This window comes from Dendrobium catenatum, unplaced genomic scaffold, assembly GCF_001605985.2.
Source record: "Dendrobium catenatum unplaced genomic scaffold, ASM160598v2 fragScaff_scaffold_113, whole genome shotgun sequence".
Taxonomy (NCBI): domain Eukaryota; kingdom Viridiplantae; phylum Streptophyta; class Magnoliopsida; order Asparagales; family Orchidaceae; genus Dendrobium; species Dendrobium catenatum.
In genome coordinates, this window is record NW_021318575.1 from 824150 (window position 1) to 842652 (window position 18503).

Here is an 18503-nt window from a genome sequence, read left to right on the forward strand (position 1 = left end):
TCAGTTCGGGTCCATAAAATCGACCCGTTTACAAAAAATGGGTTGGGTCGACCCGAACTCGAATAGTGCCGGGTCAATTTCGAGTTCGACTCGAACCCGACCCGTGATCCAAAATCGACACCCCTAATTTTAACAGTAAGAAGTTGATAGTTCATTGGTTGGTTTTGTCTATACAAATTTTGAGGTACTTACCATTAAAAATGACATTTTGGACATTGGCTACGATTAATCAAAATTACTAGAATGATATTAAAAAAGTCCAATATAAATAATTTTTCAAATGATAAATGTTCGATGTATAGACAAATTATACATGCATCATCCTCTACAGTGTGGTACATGTGTGTTCACTTTCATATATTAATGTCATGTATTTTTGTTAATTTTGTTAACCATTGCATGTGCATTTATCTCCATATGACATAAGTTTTGATACGGGAGATTATTAAAGTGCACTATAAGTTTAGTTATTCTAGCTCAACTTTCTGCTCTGTTTTGCTTCTGATTCCGCCCCATCTAGATTATGTGAATGTGGGAGGTTGTTTTTTGGCCCCATCTAGGGGTGTCAATATTTGACACGACCCGAAAACCCGACTCGAAAATTTTGGGTTAGGTTCAACCCGAACCCGAAACGGGTCGGGTTCAGGTTCAACATTTTGACCTGTTTCAAAAATTGGGTCGAGTTCGTGTTAACCCTTTGACCCGAAATTGACCAGTTTTGACCCGAAAACCTGATTTTGACCCGGCAACCCGAGATTGACCTGTTTTTTACCCGAAAACTAGCATTTTTTTGTTGGAAACGGGTTATTCGAGTTGTGTCGGGTTGACCCGGACCTGAAGCGGGTTGGGTTTGGGTCAAGAAAACTGACCCGTTTTCAAAAACTGGTCGGGTTCGGGTTGACCGAATAGTGTTGGGTCAGTTTCGGGTTCGACCCGAACCCGACCTGTGTCCCGAAATTGACACCCCTAGCCCCATCTACTTTATGTGGGAGTGAGATGTTCAAAGGAGTTATAAGTGGAAGTGTAGTTATAAGAAAATCAGGTTGATCGCCGTCGACCAGTGCGGGTTGGCCTCCTGGTACTTGCATATCATGATATGTTGCATAATATGTTAAATGAATTAAGTTTAAATAAAAAAACCTGCTAATAAACAGACTCTAATATTTATAAAGAGTAAATTTTTTTTTTTGTTCATACAAATTTAATGTTTAAATCTATTATTTATAAATTACAAATATAAGTATTGACATCCGTAATGTAAATTGGAATAGCTTACTGAGCATGTGAAGCTCACTATATTGTTTATGAAATTTCACGAAAAAAGAAGGTCTAATAGAATAGAGCTTGATAAGGGCAGAACCGTCAGAAGATTTGTATTAAGATATTTTATAATCCCATAATTATGTTTTGATGTATGTAATAAACTTGGACTGAATTATTCGTATATGTTTCTTTTGAAAAATGAAATTTAGGTTTCATTTGGGACGATTTTCTTTCTGCTTCTTAAAGCAGCTTCCTAGTACTAAGAAGCTGCTTTAAGAAGCAATAGGAAAGCCGTCCCAAGCGAAGCCTTAGATCTCATTTTGTGTTATTTAAAATTTTTTAGACGATTTAGTTTGCTCTAATTTGTTCTGCTTTGTAGTTGACACAATTAGCTTTAGGATTTAATTCTTCCATTAGATTCTAAGGCAGGACATAAAACTCATAAATTGGCTATTAGCTCCTAATATCTATTACTTATAGATAAACTTCTTTGTCTAACAAAGATTAATTAATCTAATGTTAATGAAATGATTACATTATTGATCAAAACAAAATCCTAAGTTCTCTTAATCTAAATATTCCTATTATTTTACTCTTACTTGTGCTAGCCAATGTCTTCAAAATAAAAATTTTACTAGACCTATGAATAAAGCCACTATCAAACAACTATACAAGATGCATAACATGCTTTTGGCTCTTAAAATGTGGTCTAGTGGCTTTGGTTATTTTTCTCCCATAAAAGATTCCATGTTTGAGCATATTGTAAATGAGTCGAGCTCAACTCAAGTAACTCTCGACTTGAGTTTGAGCTCTAGCTCGAGCTTTATTCTTGAGCTTTATTTTGTGCTAAAAAATTGTTTTAAGAAGTAGTAAGAAAGCTGTCACAAATGAAGCCTTAGTTTGTGATAACTTTCTTACTATTTTTTAAAGCAGATTTCTAATATAAAATTTTTTTCAACTAAAAAATTTTATACTAAAAAATTACTTTAAAATATAATAAGTAATCTGCTTAATAAAATGACTCATTTATTATGAAAAAAACGGATTATTCTTATTCAGATAATTATTATAATAACATGCTTAAAAAATTTTAAACGAGAAATAATAAAAAAATCATTTAAAAAAACAATAACAACTTTATTTTAAAATTGTTGATATTTTAAATGTATTTTATTTTAATATTTAAAAATTAGTTAGGTCATGAGTTGATGAGTTAGCTCCACTATACTCCACTATAATTCATTTATTGTGTCATTGCACCCTCGGTTCAGGTTATATTCAATTCAGGCAGGTATTACTAAACGTGCTGCGTGAGCTATCGGGTTAGGCTGAAGCCAGCCACTGACACGTCCAATCAATGGACCCATTTACAAAACAGGTCCCAATTAGAGTAAAAACCGGTCAAATCGACTTCAACTCGAATTAGTGTCTACTAGGATCCGATGCATCGCCTCGCGGCCACTCTCGCCGTCGTTTCTCCTTCTTTCTTTCTCCTCTCTAACACCATCAATGGCGGCAGCTTTCAGGTGGGTTCTTCAGCTTCACAGGGACGTGCCTAAAGCTGCACGTTTCTACTCGGAGGGCTTGGGTTTTTCCATCGACGTTTGCACTCTCCGGTGGGCTGAGCTCCAGTCTGGTCCCCTCAAACTCGCTCTCATGAATTCCGACAGGTTCACTCTTTTTCCCCGTTGAGTGGATTGAAATAATTTCTTACAATTGAAGGCAGAAATGCCCTTACATTTTTTTCTACTTTGCCTGATTTTACCCTCTGTTTGCCTCCGCACGAAATTGGCGTTTTCTTCTAACAAACTTGTGTTTTTTCTTGATATATTCTCGAAATTGATTTGTTTGAAGCTAGATTGGTGGTGATTTCTCTCGTGTTGCTTAATTTCATAGATATGTATGCTTTTATTTTGTGGGTTGTTTGCCTGTAATGTATTGTTGTTCTTGTTGGGATTAGCAATTAGGTTACCGAAGAGATGGTGCCAGGGAAATGAATTGTGAAGGAATTCAGGTGGATGCGTGGCTTTACCCTTAGAGATAGGATACGAAATGAGCATATACGTGAAAAATTGGAGTAGCACCAATGGAAGATAAGATTAAAGAGAGTCGCCTTAGATGGTTTGGTAACATAAAAAGGCGGCTATCCGATGACCCGGTTAGGAAAGTAGAGGTTATTATATTTGACTTATGTTAAGAAATATAAAGATAGACCTAAAAAGACTTGGTTAGAAAATATTAGAAATGAGATTTCTTTATTATATTTAAACGAGAATTTGACTTTTAACAAGACACAATGGAGAAAAAAGATTCATGTAGCTGACCCGACCTAGTGGGACAAAGGCTTGATGTTGTTGTTTTTGTTGTTCAGAAATCGGCAGGAAGAAAATATTGATGCAAGAGTGGCAAGACGAGAAAGTTTAGTTAGAGGACCTACTGATTGGTGTTTGAACTAATGTTATTGTAAATATTATAATTACAATGGAAGAAGATAGTTTGCTTGTATAATTTGTGAGGCTATAGGGATGGAAGCGTGTTCAAGAATGTTCCAAGGGCTGATAGATTGAACAAGAGATGGTAGAAGGAAGACTGTTAAAACTTTCTAACTTTAGATAATTAAAGAAGTTTGGTAATATTCCATTTGCAATGAACCTAATAATAACGCTGTCAATTTATATATCTTACATCTAATAAACAAGGGCAATAACCTCACCTTCAATCTAATGGTTTTCAATTTCATGTCGATCCTTTTACCTTTGTGCATTTAATTGTCTTCTGTAGCCATGACACTAAATTATGATCAACTAGTAGCCATATACCTATACTTTCTTGTACTTTTAAGAGAGTGGTAGCCATCCTTTATAGTAAGATGAGTGAAATTTGAATATTTTACCGTTTTGCCAAGATTCAACTTTTGGTTGCAATATTTTAGCTCTTTTACCGTTGAACATAATAGAATCCTTTATGCTTGGCATAGTGAGACTATTGAACTCAAGAAGATGTTATATCCTTAGCACTACACATTTACTTCTTATTTGATTAGAATTGGGAATAGTATTTTGGAGTATGAAATTTCATATTAGAACAATCCGATGAAATATGTGGATCACTGGATCCTAGTGTGGCAACAAAGCAGTTCATAAAAACAACTTGAACATGGTGACAGTGGTAGTGTTCTCATGTATTTTTTGTTAGTACTCCAAAGAATATAGTGTGAAGCTATTTCATAATTGATAGTTTGTTAGAAGTTCTAGAATACAGATATAAATGATGTGAGCTAATACAACATAGAGCATGAGATGCATTGTTGCAGGGGATCGAGTTAATGTGAAAGGAATGGGAAGAAGATGCCGTAGGCTAAATGATGAAATTACCCAAAATTTTTTGTTTTTTCCTATAAACTAGCATTAACCTTAGATGCAGCCCATTATGCAATTAAATTTTAGAAGGGCTTTATATGGTCAGCTCTAAATGGCTAGGATGATGATGATGATGAAGCTTAGCTATAAAGATACATCATTGGTACAATTTTAGAACACACAAAATGCAATCTCATTATAAGACATTGTTAAAAGGAGGCCCTAATTATAATATGTGCTCTAGAGGTTTGTGCAAAGATGTTTTTTAAACTTATGGCTCAACATAATAACAAAAGCACTATCTATTATTGCATTATGAGTGGGGTTTAGGGTTTTTCATGCAATGTAGGATGGTATGCAAGATGAAAGCAAAAGAAAATCACAGTTCAAGTATTACTAATTTATTATTTTAAAAATAACTTGGGGCTTTTAATATAAGAAGAGTGAACATGCTTTTTTTTTATTAAAAGATAAATTACAATCAGTAAAATTTGAATTTTTTTAAGAAAAATAGTGATTAATTTGTATCACTCAATAAAACACTTTTAATTTCTTATTTCTTAATATTCACTCAGCCATCAAGTATTCACTCAGCCATCAAGTCTTCTTATTAGTCTATAATATATTTCTTAGCATAAGTCGGTTTTGGAAGGTGGTGCACTCTAGTGATATGGAATATGATGAATGGACTTAACTTTATCTTTCTAGTAAAACCCCATGATTGAAGGCCATGTGAATTGAGTTTTGTATTCCAATAGCAATTCACATATACACATAAATAAGCACAAATGCAATTATATGATATATGAAAGGAACCTTTATTTAAATAAAAGAAATAATAACAATATTTTTCCAAGGAAATTAAAAGACTTGACTAATGAAAAAAATTTATCAATTACATATGCAAAACAAACCTGAACCTAATATAAATGTCTAAACAAAGAACTACTATCATAAAAATAAGTACTGAACCCGAAGAATATCTATTATTGATGAATCTGCTTATATGACATTCTCCACCAATCAAAAGAAAGTGATTAACTGCATTTACAGTACAAACCAAAACCTAGCATAAATGTCTAAATAAAGAATTACTATTGTAAAAACTAAAAACAAGTATTGAATCCAAATAATATCTATTGTTGATGAATATGCTGCTATGACGATGGTCCACCAATCAATTTGGTAGGATTTATTAGGAGAAAAATAACAAGTGTGTTTGTCAGATAAACTCAACAGGTGACTTCTATTAATTATAAACAATAAGAAATAGAGTTTAAAGTACTCTTTACCTAACATCAAGATAACAACAATGCGTATCTTCTTCTCTATGTCGATGACATACTCTTTACTAAAAATAATCCACATACGCTACTCGACATCATATCTTCTCTCAGTCAACATTTTTCCATCAGAAATCTTGGCCAGCCATCCTGCTTCCTCGGCATTGAGATAGCTCCACTACCAATAATCTATTTCTTTCCCAAGCTGCTTATACTCGTTCCATTCTATAACAGGCAGGTCTAACAAAGTGCAAACCACTTGCTAATCCATCATATACAAAACTACCTACCAATCTATCAGCTGAATCACACTTCTCTTATCCCTTCTCCTACCGTCAACTCACAGGTTCTCTCCATTATCTAATTATCACCCGACCAGATATTTCGTTCGTAGTCATTATCTTGAGCCAACATCTCCACAATCCACAAACCCACCACTTTCTCCAACTCAAACGTCTTCTACGCTATCTACATGGTACCAGTCAATACGACATTCCCATTCTCAAATCCTCTCTTCATCTCCAAACATTTTCTGACGCTGACTGGGCCACGGATCCTTCTACTCGGCATTCTATATCCGGCTATTGCTCATTTCTAGGTGATACTTTAATTTCCTGGACAATCAAGAAACAAACAACAGTTGTAAGATCCTCCACATAGGCTGAGTATAGGGCCTTAGCATCTGCCACTTCTGACGTTATATGGCTTCATCGACTTCTATCAGATTTTCATCTTGCTCAACTTGATCCAACAGACATTCACTGCGATAGCATGTCTGCTATTGCGCTTGTCAATAATCCTGTGTTTCATGCAAGAACGAAACATATAGAAGTTGATGTTTACTTCATCAGAGATCATCTTCAAGCTAAGGATATCAGAGTTCTTCCCATTTCCACGACTGATAAGGTTATCGATATCCTAACAAAGCCATTTTCTACACCTCAGTTCCAACTTTTGAGATCCAAACTACTGGTTCATTCTTCACCATTAGTTTGCGAGGGACTAACAACACACCACAATCAGAAGGCATTACCGGCAGCACATGGCAGCACACTCCATTAACGACACAAGCAAGCATTACTGTTGGATAATAACAACTTTGTTTAATCATAGCCATCCTACACTTACACTAGTATAAGTAGACCTCATTATGAAAAGCTATTACATCAGAATGGAAAGTCCTATGCTATTATGTGTATTTCCTTACAGTTGCTTTCTCTGCTCTCCTTTCTGAAATTGTCTTTACGTGGTGACAAATGTAGGACCTGAACAATATCTACCTAGCTTTGTGGTGGAACTACCAAACACTTGATTGAAATTTCACCCATGGACAAAATTTCCAATATTCTGCTACACATATTTATAACAATGACACCAATTCAGGTAGTTTATAGATTAATGCCCTCTACAGTCATTCCTTAGCGCCTCGAGATTGAAACTACTGCTGTGTCGTCTAGGAGCACGCCCCTTTGAGTTCAAGCATGAGTAGCATCATTAGTTTATGAACTATAGCTTCTGAAACAACAAAGATTTACTCTATTTTTCATTTGCCTCATTTGAAACCGTTACGTGAAGACTCTTCTTTACACCCAGATCCATTACTAGCACAATTCACTGATGGCCAATCTATGGTTAAACCAGGGACAGTTCTTAAATTGTGAATAATTATGGAAGGGGAGAAGACAGCAATATGAGTTTTAGTTCAATGGGAGAAGACAGCAAATAAAAAAAAGTGTATTTGTGTTTTGGCGGCTCTACTTTCTATTATTAATGAAACGGTATTCTGATTTAAGAAAGTATGTGTTCATTGTTGTAAGATTATGGATCACTGTAATATAAAGTTTTCATGTACAATCTTCTTTATCAAATTATGTATTTTTATTTATCTCTAATGAAATGAAACCAACAATAACAGCATCATGCATTTATCCCACTACATTGGGCCGGCCACATGAATCCTCTTTCTCCATTGTGTCCTATTAAAAGTAAAATTCTCAAAAAAATTTGATAAAAAAGTCATTTCTAATATTTTCTAATTAAGTTTTTTTAGGTCTACCTCTATCTTTTTTAACATAGGCCAATTCAATACATCTATTCTCCTAACTGGGTCATCGGAAGGCCAATGTTTTATGTGTCCAAATCATCTAAGGCAACTCTCTCTAATCTCATTTGCCACTGGAGCTACTCCAACCTTTTCAAATATATACTCGTTTCGCATTTTGTTTTTGAGTGAAGCCACTCATCCACATCCTCATCTCTATAACACTTAATTTTATGTTTCTCTTTTAATAGCCAACATTCTGTGCCATAAAGCACTGTAGGTCTCACCACCATCTTATAAAACTTCTCTTAAATTTGAGGGGTACTTTTTTTATCATACAACATGCCCGATGCATTCCTCTACTTGAACCATCTAACTTGAATTCTACTAATAATTTTCCTATCTATTTCATCATCACTTTGAAAGATAGACCCAAGATATCTTAAATGTGTACTTATTAATGACTTGATCGCACAAAGTCACAATTCCCCCATTAGATCTATTACTATTAAAATTACACTTTCAGTTTTAGATCTACTCAAACAAAAAACTTTAGGCTCTAAGATTAACCTCCATAATTCAAGTTTTCTTTCAAACCCCTCTCTAGTCTTATAAACAAGAAAAATATCATTAGCAAAAAGCATACACCAAGGAACATCCTCTTGTAAATGTCTAGTAAGAACATCCATGACTAAAGCAAAAAGATATTTGCTTAAAGCTGATCCTTGATGTAATCCAACTAAAATAGGGAAATACTTAGTCAAATCAACTTGTGTTTGAACACAAGTAATAGCTCATACATACATATCTTTAATGACTTATATAAGCATTATTAACTCTAGAGCACTTCTCTTGAAACTCTATTATATTCTTTTTCTAAATCAATAAATATCATATATAGATCCTCTTTATTCTCTCTATACTTGTCTATCAAACTGTTAGACCGGTCTAGGTCTATACCAGGCGGACCAAGAAGCCACCGGCCCCCTTTGTGGGGCCTATGAATTAAAAGCAATTTTCAAATAGGAGGGGGAGGAATTAGGAGGAAAATTAATTTAAGGAAGGTTGTTTAGTAATTATGCATTTATTTTGTATTCTCTAAATAGGGGGAAGAGTTAGGGTTAGGGTTATGTTGATATTTTGCTGAATTTAGGAGTCTTTGGAATTTTTTTGAGCTCTAGTCGTTGGCTAGAGATTGGGAGAGCCAGATCTTCCTCTCGAATTAAAGATCCATTGTATCTTGCTTGTTTTCCTCCATTTTTCTTCTATAATTAGGTTTCCTACTAATTTTCCAAGGATTTTTCTTCAATTATTGTATTGTTCTTGCTAAAATTCCTAATCGCGGCCATTATTATGGTAATTTCTGCACTTGTTTTCTATTACAAACCTTTTAATAAATGTATAGCTTCCATAAAATACCTGCCTGACACAATTCCAAATTTATTTTGAGAAACATTAGTATCACGTCAGAACCTGTGCTCAATAACTCTCTTCTATGATTTTGAAGTATGTTATATTAACTTGATTCCTCTATAATTTGCACTCTTGTGCATCATATTTATTCTTAAAAATCTCAAAACACTCTTTCACTCATCTGACATCTTTTTAGTCTTCAAAATAATATTAAAAAGTTTGGTAAGCTAAGAAATTTCTTCATCTTCTAAGTATTTTCACACCTCTATTGGAATATCATCAGGTCCGGCCGTTTTTTCATACATCATTTTCTTTAAGGCATCTCTAACCTCGGTTTTATTAATATGATGATAAAAATTAAAAAAAAAAATCTTTTCATTTAGGATTCTAAGGCCACTAAAGTCGATCGTATTCTCACAATTTTTATTGAAAGGGTTATTGAAATATCTCATCCACCTTTATTGAATATCCTCTTCTAATAAAAATATTTTTTGATCTTCATCTTTAATTCATTTCACTTGAATTAGATCTGTAGTTTTCCTATCTCTTTATTTGACAAGCTTATACAAACATCTTTTACCCTCATTAGTATCAAATATATCATATAAATCATTAAAAACTAAAATCTTTGCATCACATATTATTTTTTTTAGATTTTTTATGGACCTCTTTATATTTTGCTCAACTTTTCAAGCTTTCACATCCAAATTAATTTTTATAACAAAACTTCTTATTTTTTTATCTTTTCTTGCACATTTTGATTCATTCACAAACTAGTTTTACTATTATGTACTTTTCTTTTAATACTCTAAGCATATTCTTTACAACATTCTTAATATTTATAGCTACTTTTTTTAAATAACATCAGCTTCTTCATGCACAATTAAAAACTTAAGATCTTGAATCTTATTTTCAAAATTATTTTTATTAATGTTATTTAAATTCCCTAATCTAATTGTATTACAACATTTTATTTTATTTTTCATATTCCGGTCCATTATCTTGAAGTTCAAAACTAGTAAGTGATGTTGGGTACATAAACTTTCACTTGGAATAATTTTATAATCTTTTCAATCTAAACGATCTATTTGTCTTATAAGAAAATAATCAATCTATGTCTTTTACATCTTTTTTATAAATGATGAGGTGCTCCTCTTTTTTTAAATAAGATATCAGTAATCACAAAATCACAAGCTAGAGGAAAATCTAATATAATCCTACCAACTTCATTAGTTGCTCCAAATTTATAGCCATCATGAATATTTTTTAAAATTTTACCATTGTACCAATATGTTTATTTAAATATCCTCCAATAATGAAATGAAACCAATATGTTTTCTTCGGACCATATGCTCTATTAAGTATGCAACACTTCTTTTTAATGTTTTTCATTTATTGTTTTCATTATCAGATGTTTTAACTTGTTCAGAGTTTTCTTTTGTGTACAGCAACATTGCCATACAGAACGGTTATTCCTCCATGCTATCTTTTACTGTGACTGATATACAAAGCACTGTAACAAAATTAGTTACATTAGGAGCGGAGCTAGATGGTCCAATTAAATATGAGATCCATGGAAAGGTAATACTCAAAAATAAACTTTATAGGGGAGAAACATTTTCCTGCGATATTCCATATCTGAAGCACTTGGTAATTGTACAGGTCGCAGCTATGCGTTGCATTGATGGGCACATGTTGGGACTTTATGAACCGGCATGATTGGTTTAGTGGAAGCCATGAATCCAATGAATCCAAGAATTTCAGCCCACAGAGGGAGACTTGAATCTGGACCTTCTCTGAACTTTTATGAGATCGGGAGCACATAACAAGTTTCTCCTCTCTTTGGATTTCCTTCAAATATTGAGAGAGTTTGTTCATCTAAATCAATCAGTACAGTGCATAGAGTGTAGAGTGTGGGACCTGTCAATTTCAGGGATGTTTCTTTCGTATTGATGTATCCTAGATCAATCAGAAAATAGATTATGGCTTCGTTTGGGATGGCTTTTTTCCTGCTTCTTAAAATAACTTTCTAATACAAAAATTACAAATTTTTAACTAAAAAGCTGCTTTAAGAAGCAGTAAAAAAGCCGTCCCAAATGAATTTGCATGGAAGAACTGTTCTGGACCAGCTTCCTGAAAGGCATAGCGGTTTCGAGATGCTGTTTCGATGTTTACTATCCTTCGACTTCTGACATCCGCCAAATTATAATTGTGCCCAACAGAGACTTTGGCTGACAAAATTCTCTGGAAATAGAAGAGGATCCTTCATCAGTACAATTTTGAGTGCAACATTAAGGCCCTTAATGAGAATCAATGTAATATAACCCACATTGATTGCATCCTCAAGGTCAGTTGATTCTAACAGATCTCTTGATACAAAGTTTCTACCTATGCCTCCAGCCAAGATTTCATCAGATAATGGAGGTACTGCATTTAGTGTAAATGCCTGCAAAATCACAATTTTTTATTCATTTTCTTATGCCATTTAACAGTCTTTTGAGCAAAGTAGATAGATGGAATATCTAAGGCCTTCTCCAAACGAACTCCACACGCATTAATGGCTTCGCTCGTGAGCTTGAGCCGAACGACAAAACTTTCGGTATTTGGTTGCGGGTGAACAGTGCCACGTCAATATTGACGTTGCACCGTTCACCTACGTTTTTTTTCTGTCTCTACCAGATTTGCCAAAGAAACGTGCGAAGGAGAAAGACGGTTACCCGGGCGTAAAATGGAGTTCGATTGGAGATGAATTAGACCATTTTTTTTACATTGCATTTTGGAGTGAAAAATGAGATTTTCGGTTCGAGATGCCCTAACTATTCCATTGCTGTTGAAGCCAAAGGCACAGCTTGGGAGCTCTCCAGCATAAGTGAAAGCGGTAAATGACAAGCCATTTGGCAACGTAACCTTCAACAAGTAGCTGCACATCCGGTAAAAACATAGACATATAAGCACACATTTGTTCTCTTTGTGACTATATAACAAACTGTAGCATTTCAGTTACCTATGACCAATTAGAGCTACGTTTCCATCTTCATTATGTGCAGCAATAGCCATGGAGTTATTGACAATAAGAACATCGGAGCAATCATTACTAGCTTCTTCTTCTTCTTCCTTGGTAGCTGCTCTCCCTGATTTCGGAACAAACGGTAAAATTTCCTTCCTGAAGTTTAGCAGCACCAGCTGCTCAGAATCACAAGTTTTTCATCATATTGCTCCATTTTTTAAACTCTTTTTTATAGTATAAAATTTTAATTTTTGAATTAGAAACCCGCTTTAAGAAGCAGTAGGAAAGCCGTCAATGAAGATTAAGCTAAAAACTTACGTCTAGAACTGAGACACCGCTCCCTTCTGCAGCACCGACGAGTTCATCCCAGTACCTTGGAAAGCTTTGCTTGTTATTCTTGCAGAGTTTATCAAGAAGTGATTTTCCCTGAAAAGTTTGGGCAAACGGCAGTAGCTGCTCCTGGAGTATGAGATCAGAGGCAATCCTGTTCTTAATCAGGTAGGAAAACCTCTTTCCAATGAGGAACCCGATCTCCATGGCTGTTTCACATACCTCAACTTCAAAGAACTCCAGCTTCTTTCCAGGCTTAGCCATCTCTGACGCCATGAGAGCTCCTTATCTTCTCAGATCTGTAAGTTCTTCAATCCTAAATTCGTATTTCTTCTTATCGTCAAGCTAAGGCATGGGAGAACTTTTGTACTTATTAACGTTGTCACTTTGGTCCATTCCACTTAATAGGATTAAAAAACAAAGGAACAATTCCACTGAGTAATATTTGTTTTTTTATTTAGGCTTTCAATTAAATAAATAATTAAAATTTTTATAAGTAGCTCAAGAAAAAAGTGATGGTATGTAGAGTCCTGTATTGGATGTCCATACCTACATCCACCCACATACCCACATATATCCAATGGGCATGGATGCATATGGATACACCCATGTCCTCGTGGGTGGGTATGGGTGAATACTCAACATCGGTGGATAAACCGATTTACATTGCCAATCACCTTATGTAGTAAATTATCATAATCCTTACTACGTAGTGTGCATCTCACACTACGACCATGATAATTCTGATATGCAGCTTGAAAATTTGCTGTCATAATAAAGGGCAATAAGCCTCAAGGACATTAGTCCGTGACGGACTACATTTAAAAAGTGTGGAAAGTGAGTGGGTATGAGTGGGTACGACATCCTGAAAGTCACCATGGGTGGGCGAAACCTACCCGTGCAGAGCGTGGGTACCCAACCAGAACCCTATATAGGACTTTGATGGTATGCCTAGCTTATTTTTATATTATTTTGCAAAATAATATAACTAATAAGGTTTCGTTTGTGATTGTTTTCTTGCTGCTTCGTAAATTAAATTTTTAGTATAAAATTTAAATTTTTTAACTAAAAAAAAGCTGTATTAAATTTTTTTTTTAAGAGCAATAAAAAATCCGTCTCAAACGAAGCCTAAATCCTTCTTGATTAAGTATTTCTTCACATTTTCTTCTCACATGAGTGCCTTATTTACTCCCTAAGGGTGGAAAACTTATTCTGTGAGGGCTGGTACGTCGTTCGGGGACTAACTAGATGACATGACACGTTCTAGTTGGTCTCCGGACAGTTCAACGTCCACACATAATAATTTCTTGTAAGGGTGGTGAGAAATCAGCTCAAAATCACCCCCTAACTACAGTTAAAAATAGCCGTTATAAGCATTTCATAATCGTTGGTCATTCTCTGATTAGCATGTTATGGGCTGAGTGCCATTTAAGTAAATAAGGGGAAGTTCTTAGTATTTATTATAAATTAATGAATTTATATGATAAATACGTTATACTATATACGAAAATTTCTCTACAAAATTTAATGAATCTAATGTTATGAAAATTAAATTCTAATTGTTTTGCCAAAAAATAATAGTTATAATAAATTAATTAATATAATTAATAGCATGTAAAATATATATTTAGCTGATTTAAAGATTTAATTAGAAGATTTATGATCACTTAATTTGTTAAACTATGAGTGGTCAAATTCATAATAATAAGCAATTTAAGTATATGATTGCTAATTATATAATTTTTACTCCAATTTTAGCAATTATTTAGTTGGCAATAAATCAAATAATAAGAAATCAAGTCAAATAAATTGATAAAATATACAAAATAGAAAATAATTTTTTTTACATATAAAATATATTTGAGAGAGTTTCTATTAGGGCTCTTCTCCCAAAAAGAAAGAGAGATAAAGTATAATGATCTTGGGCTTGACCTGACTACCCTCTGATTCAATTTAGGTCGAAAATTATTACATGTGGTCATCGAACGTCATTTGGAGGCCAATTATAATGCGTTATGTCACCAATATAATGTGTACCGTTATGTATCGGATGACATAACGTGTCTTGATTGACCTTCAGACAGTTCGATGACCACACCTAATAATCTCCCCAATTTAGGACCTCATCATCTTCATCACAATACAAGAAAACCTTATTTGTCATTGCCTTCAATGGGCAGCCTCGACCACTACTGAAAACCACAAGAGCAACAAATTAAATGAACCTATCCCCTCTCTTCTCCATCCTTTGATCTCAATTGCAAAGCATGGATGACCTTCTTCCTACATATTATGTTCTCTTCATCAAACCTTCTGCGTTGGCAATGGTGCTTTTCTTCTTTTCCACTTCATATTGTTATCTCACTGAAATATACTTTTCTTTATTCATGGACAAATTTCACAATCAAGCTTTCTCTTTATCTCCATTTCTTGGTTGCTTGGAAAGTTGCTCCCTTTTTACTATTATGCTTAACACTATTTTGAAAACCGGACCGGATCGGCCTGTTCAACCGTGAACCGGTCATGTGGCCGGTCCGATCAAGCTTCAGAACCAATTCTGCATCGAACCGGATCAAACCGGATTGAACCGGCGGTTCAACCGGTGAACCGCTGAACCGGTCCAGGTTAGAAAGAACCGGCCGGTTTATAAAAATATTTTAATTTTGTTTTAATTAAAATTTTAAAAATATATTTTAGTTTATTAAAATTTCTTAAACTTTTTAAAATATTTTTATTAAATATGATGATTAATTTCACAATAATACATGCAAGTTATCTTAAATACATCACATAATTTATTTTGCAAAAAGAGTATACTTCTCACTTTATAAAGGGTTCAAAGAAACATCCTCAAACTTCCCCTATGATGTGGGACTAATATTTATTACGTCATCCGGTTCGACCTCGATTCAACTGGTCGACCGGTCGAACCGTGAACCTCTCCCTCTTCCGGTTCGTTGTCCGGTCCGGTTTTCACAACCTTGGTGCTTAATATGTTAATTTCTTGGAAATGTCAATCTAGGATTTGGTTATCCTAATAATGAATTTAATACATTTACTTTGTTTATATCAAACTTAATTAGGCTAAGGCTTCGTTTGATGCACATTTTAATTAGAGAGAGAGAGAGAGAGAAAGAGAGAGAGAGAGAGAGAGTATAAACTAATTAATAAAACATAAAATGCAGTTAAGGTAAGTTTGACAACATTCTAAGGCAACTAACATAACTAGAAAAAGTTTGATGAAGAGTTGCTTTCATATGGGCACTAAACCGAAGCACAATCGTTAATACCCTTATATTAGTTAAGATGCACATTTTATATGGATTCCTAGAATGATTTATTATATAGCACATTATGAGGATAAAGATAATCAAGCTAATTAAAGACTCAAATACAATAGCTAAAATTAAAGTTTAAGAAATAAATCAATTTAAAGAGATTGTCTAATTACAAGAGCAAAATCAAAGAGATGGTCTAATTACAAGAGCATAATCAAGAGCTCGATAAATAACCCATCATTTAGAATATTTCAAAGATAATTTATATTTTACTTTCCACCTAAAAACTTGCATGGCTAGCCATAATATGTTTTGGTATTAATTAAGCTTTAAAAATATATAGTTGAAAGTCATTCTCATTAATGGGGCGAATTATTACGTTCGGTCACCGGACGTCCAGCCATCCTATCCATACGTGCCACGTCACCCGAATACACTGGATCCCAGTGTAATTTGGTGACGTGGCATGTCTGGATTGATGTCCGGACGAATTCGGACACCAGACGTAATAATTTTCCCATTAATGGACCTTTATTTTTTTCCTCAGAAAATGATTTCCTAAGAGCCAAGTTATATCTATATTTATAGGATGAAATGCTTCAGAATTTTTTTATATTTGAGGTTGTGTACGGAAAATAAAAAATGTTAATTTTTATAATTTAAATAAAAAAATTTTAAATACAATAATTTATATTAAAAATATTATAAAATATTTAAGACGCACATGTATAATTTGTATTTAATATTTTTTTTAATTGAACACATATTCGGCCTGTTCGACATGTGTCAGAAACTTAGACACGTATTGTGTTGTAAACGTATTGGATAATACACGTCATTTTGAGGAGAAATATCTGTACATCATAAGTTCATAGTAGAACAATCACTTGGACTTGGGATATCTCTAAGAATATTTGAAAGCATGTGAAGGGCATATACTATCAAGCAAGCTATCCATAACCATCATCACTTGTATAAAGATCAATGATGGAGGCTCTTATGAGATTTATTTCATCTTATTTCTTCTCATCTCTCCCACAATAATTTGAAAAATAAAATTCTAAAGAAAGATAATAAAATTCATAGGGACAAAGCCTTATAATCTGATATTTTTATTAATGACATTATGATGTCTTTATATAACAACTGATAATGATGAAATTTTGCCTTGCTCTGTCATAAAAAAATAGGAAAAAAAGAAGAAACTACCTCCAACAAAAATTATCCTCACAAATATTAAGCTTTGGGTGGTAGAATAGGAGATAAGAGATGAAGAGAGCAACAAAGCAAGCAATTATGTTAGAACTACATGACAAAAAGGGTTAATTTGATAATGATGATTTTTTATTTTTGATTCTCAAACATCCCCCTCAATGGGCTGTTTAATATTTGTTCATGTCTGCATAATTGAAAAGGCTTACTATTAGTACTTGGTCTGATTAGTAATTAATTTTGTTTTTTGGTTTCAATTTTAGTGAACTGGTCTAGTCTATTTTAAAGGAATGGGCCTAAATATAGAAGGCATTCCTCTTTTTGTTGGGGTGCGACAAGAATAAGATTATGTTTTGCTATTACTTCAAAAAATTATGAGCGCTCTCCCTCTCCTTTCTCTCTCTCTCTCTCTCCTGTGGTGCAACCATCCGGAGAGGCTCTTTCTTCTGCCAAGAATTCACAATAATTGGTATCTGAATTTGGTGGAGATAATCAATAAGACGGATGGTGTTTCTTGTAATCAAGAAAAAAAGATGGGTTCATGCGTTTGGAAGCCGACAAGAAAAGGAAGAGTCGAACGCGAATGAGATTTGGCTTGGGTCAATAGGCTTGCACACGAAGTGGTGGTGCACATAAAAGTATCAGCCCAAGCAGGAAATGAGTGCGAGCTTGGTGAATGCGTGGGCATGGGCATGTGGTCACATCAACGAGAGCGATGGGCGGGTCGCTTACTTGTGCGTGAAGATAGGCTCGCTAGTGGGCATGTGCGGCAAATGGGGGCGCACGGTATAGGCGTGTGGTCGTGGTCATGAGACGGTGCAAGGTTTGGCTTGATAATGAGACACTATACATGATTGACCATGTTCATACGAAGCAGAGCTGGAAGGAGGGCCCACGCGGGAAGACTCGATCAGTTGAAACTTTTCTTGGTTGTTCTTTGTAGACAACAGGTAAAGGAGGAGAGACAATCAATGGAGAGCATTTCTTGGGTTGTTTTCCTTGGTTGTTCTTTATGGATAGTAAGTGAAGGAGAATAACAACTAGGTTGTTGGACTTATTTAGCATACAACTCTTAAAGAAACCCCTCACACATATAACTCATAAAGTAATTCCCTAAAGCAATATTAATTAATATTAACATAATAGAGGTCCAACAAAATTCTCCACTCAAAAAAAAAAAAAAAAAATCAGGGCTGTAACGGAGAGAAATCGGCTCTGCTAGGGTTTGCGCCCTAGGGTTTCCTCTCTATTTTCCCCGCGTTGCTTCTCCCGCCGCCTCCCCAGTGGGGCTTGTCCTCCATGGTCACCTCGCCGAAT

The 18503-nt window shown here is 34.4% G+C and overlaps 2 protein-coding genes and 1 long non-coding RNA gene across 4 annotated transcripts; 2 read left to right on the forward strand and 1 right to left on the reverse strand.

Annotated features, from left to right (window-relative positions):
- Positions 1-2673: 2673 nt before the first annotated feature.
- LOC110104938 lies at positions 2674-11163 on the forward strand. 2 transcript variants are annotated; one of them, XM_020834251.2, is made up of 3 exons: positions 2676-2933; positions 10808-10940; positions 11022-11163. In XM_020834251.2, exons 1-3 carry the CDS (start codon positions 2773-2775, stop codon positions 11076-11078), a joined length of 351 nt encoding a protein of 116 aa, XP_020689910.2. In that variant the 5' UTR covers positions 2676-2772; the 3' UTR covers positions 11079-11163. The 2 variants fall into 2 exon arrangements, with proteins under 2 accessions (XP_028553347.1, XP_020689910.2); XM_028697514.1 differs by having other exon boundaries at positions 2674-2933; positions 10808-11110.
- On the reverse strand, positions 10832-13131 carry LOC110104939. Its single transcript, XM_020834252.2, has 6 exons — positions 12685-13131; positions 12364-12542; positions 12177-12279; positions 11689-11805; positions 11423-11603; positions 10832-11390 (listed from the first exon to the last, which is right to left on the reverse strand). The coding sequence occupies exons 1-6, from the start codon at positions 12970-12972 to the stop codon at positions 11164-11166; spliced, it is 1095 nt and encodes a 364-aa protein (XP_020689911.1). The 5' UTR covers positions 12973-13131; the 3' UTR covers positions 10832-11163.
- LOC110104940 lies at positions 11799-12767 on the forward strand. Its single transcript, XR_002304093.2, has 3 exons — positions 11799-12290; positions 12407-12508; positions 12627-12767. It is a non-coding gene; the product is annotated as an uncharacterized LOC110104940 (long non-coding RNA).
- Positions 13132-18503: the final 5372 nt, after the last annotated feature.

Coding starts and splice junctions, on each gene's coding strand:
- LOC110104938 (XM_028697514.1), top strand. CDS start 2,773: ATGGCGGCAGCTTTCAGGTGGGTTCTTCAGCTTCACAGGGACGTGCCT. Junction 2,934..10,807: donor GCTCTCATGAATTCCGACAG/GTTCACTCTTTT, acceptor TTTTGTGTACAG/CAACATTGCCATACAGAACG.
- LOC110104939 (XM_020834252.2), bottom strand. CDS start 12,972: ATGGCGTCAGAGATGGCTAAGCCTGGAAAGAAGCTGGAGTTCTTTGAA. Junction 11,806..12,176: donor GCTTCAACAGCAATGGAATA/GTTAGGGCATCT, acceptor GTGATTTTGCAG/GCATTTACACTAAATGCAGT. Junction 11,604..11,688: donor ACCTTGAGGATGCAATCAAT/GTGGGTTATATT, acceptor TTCTATTTCCAG/AGAATTTTGTCAGCCAAAGT.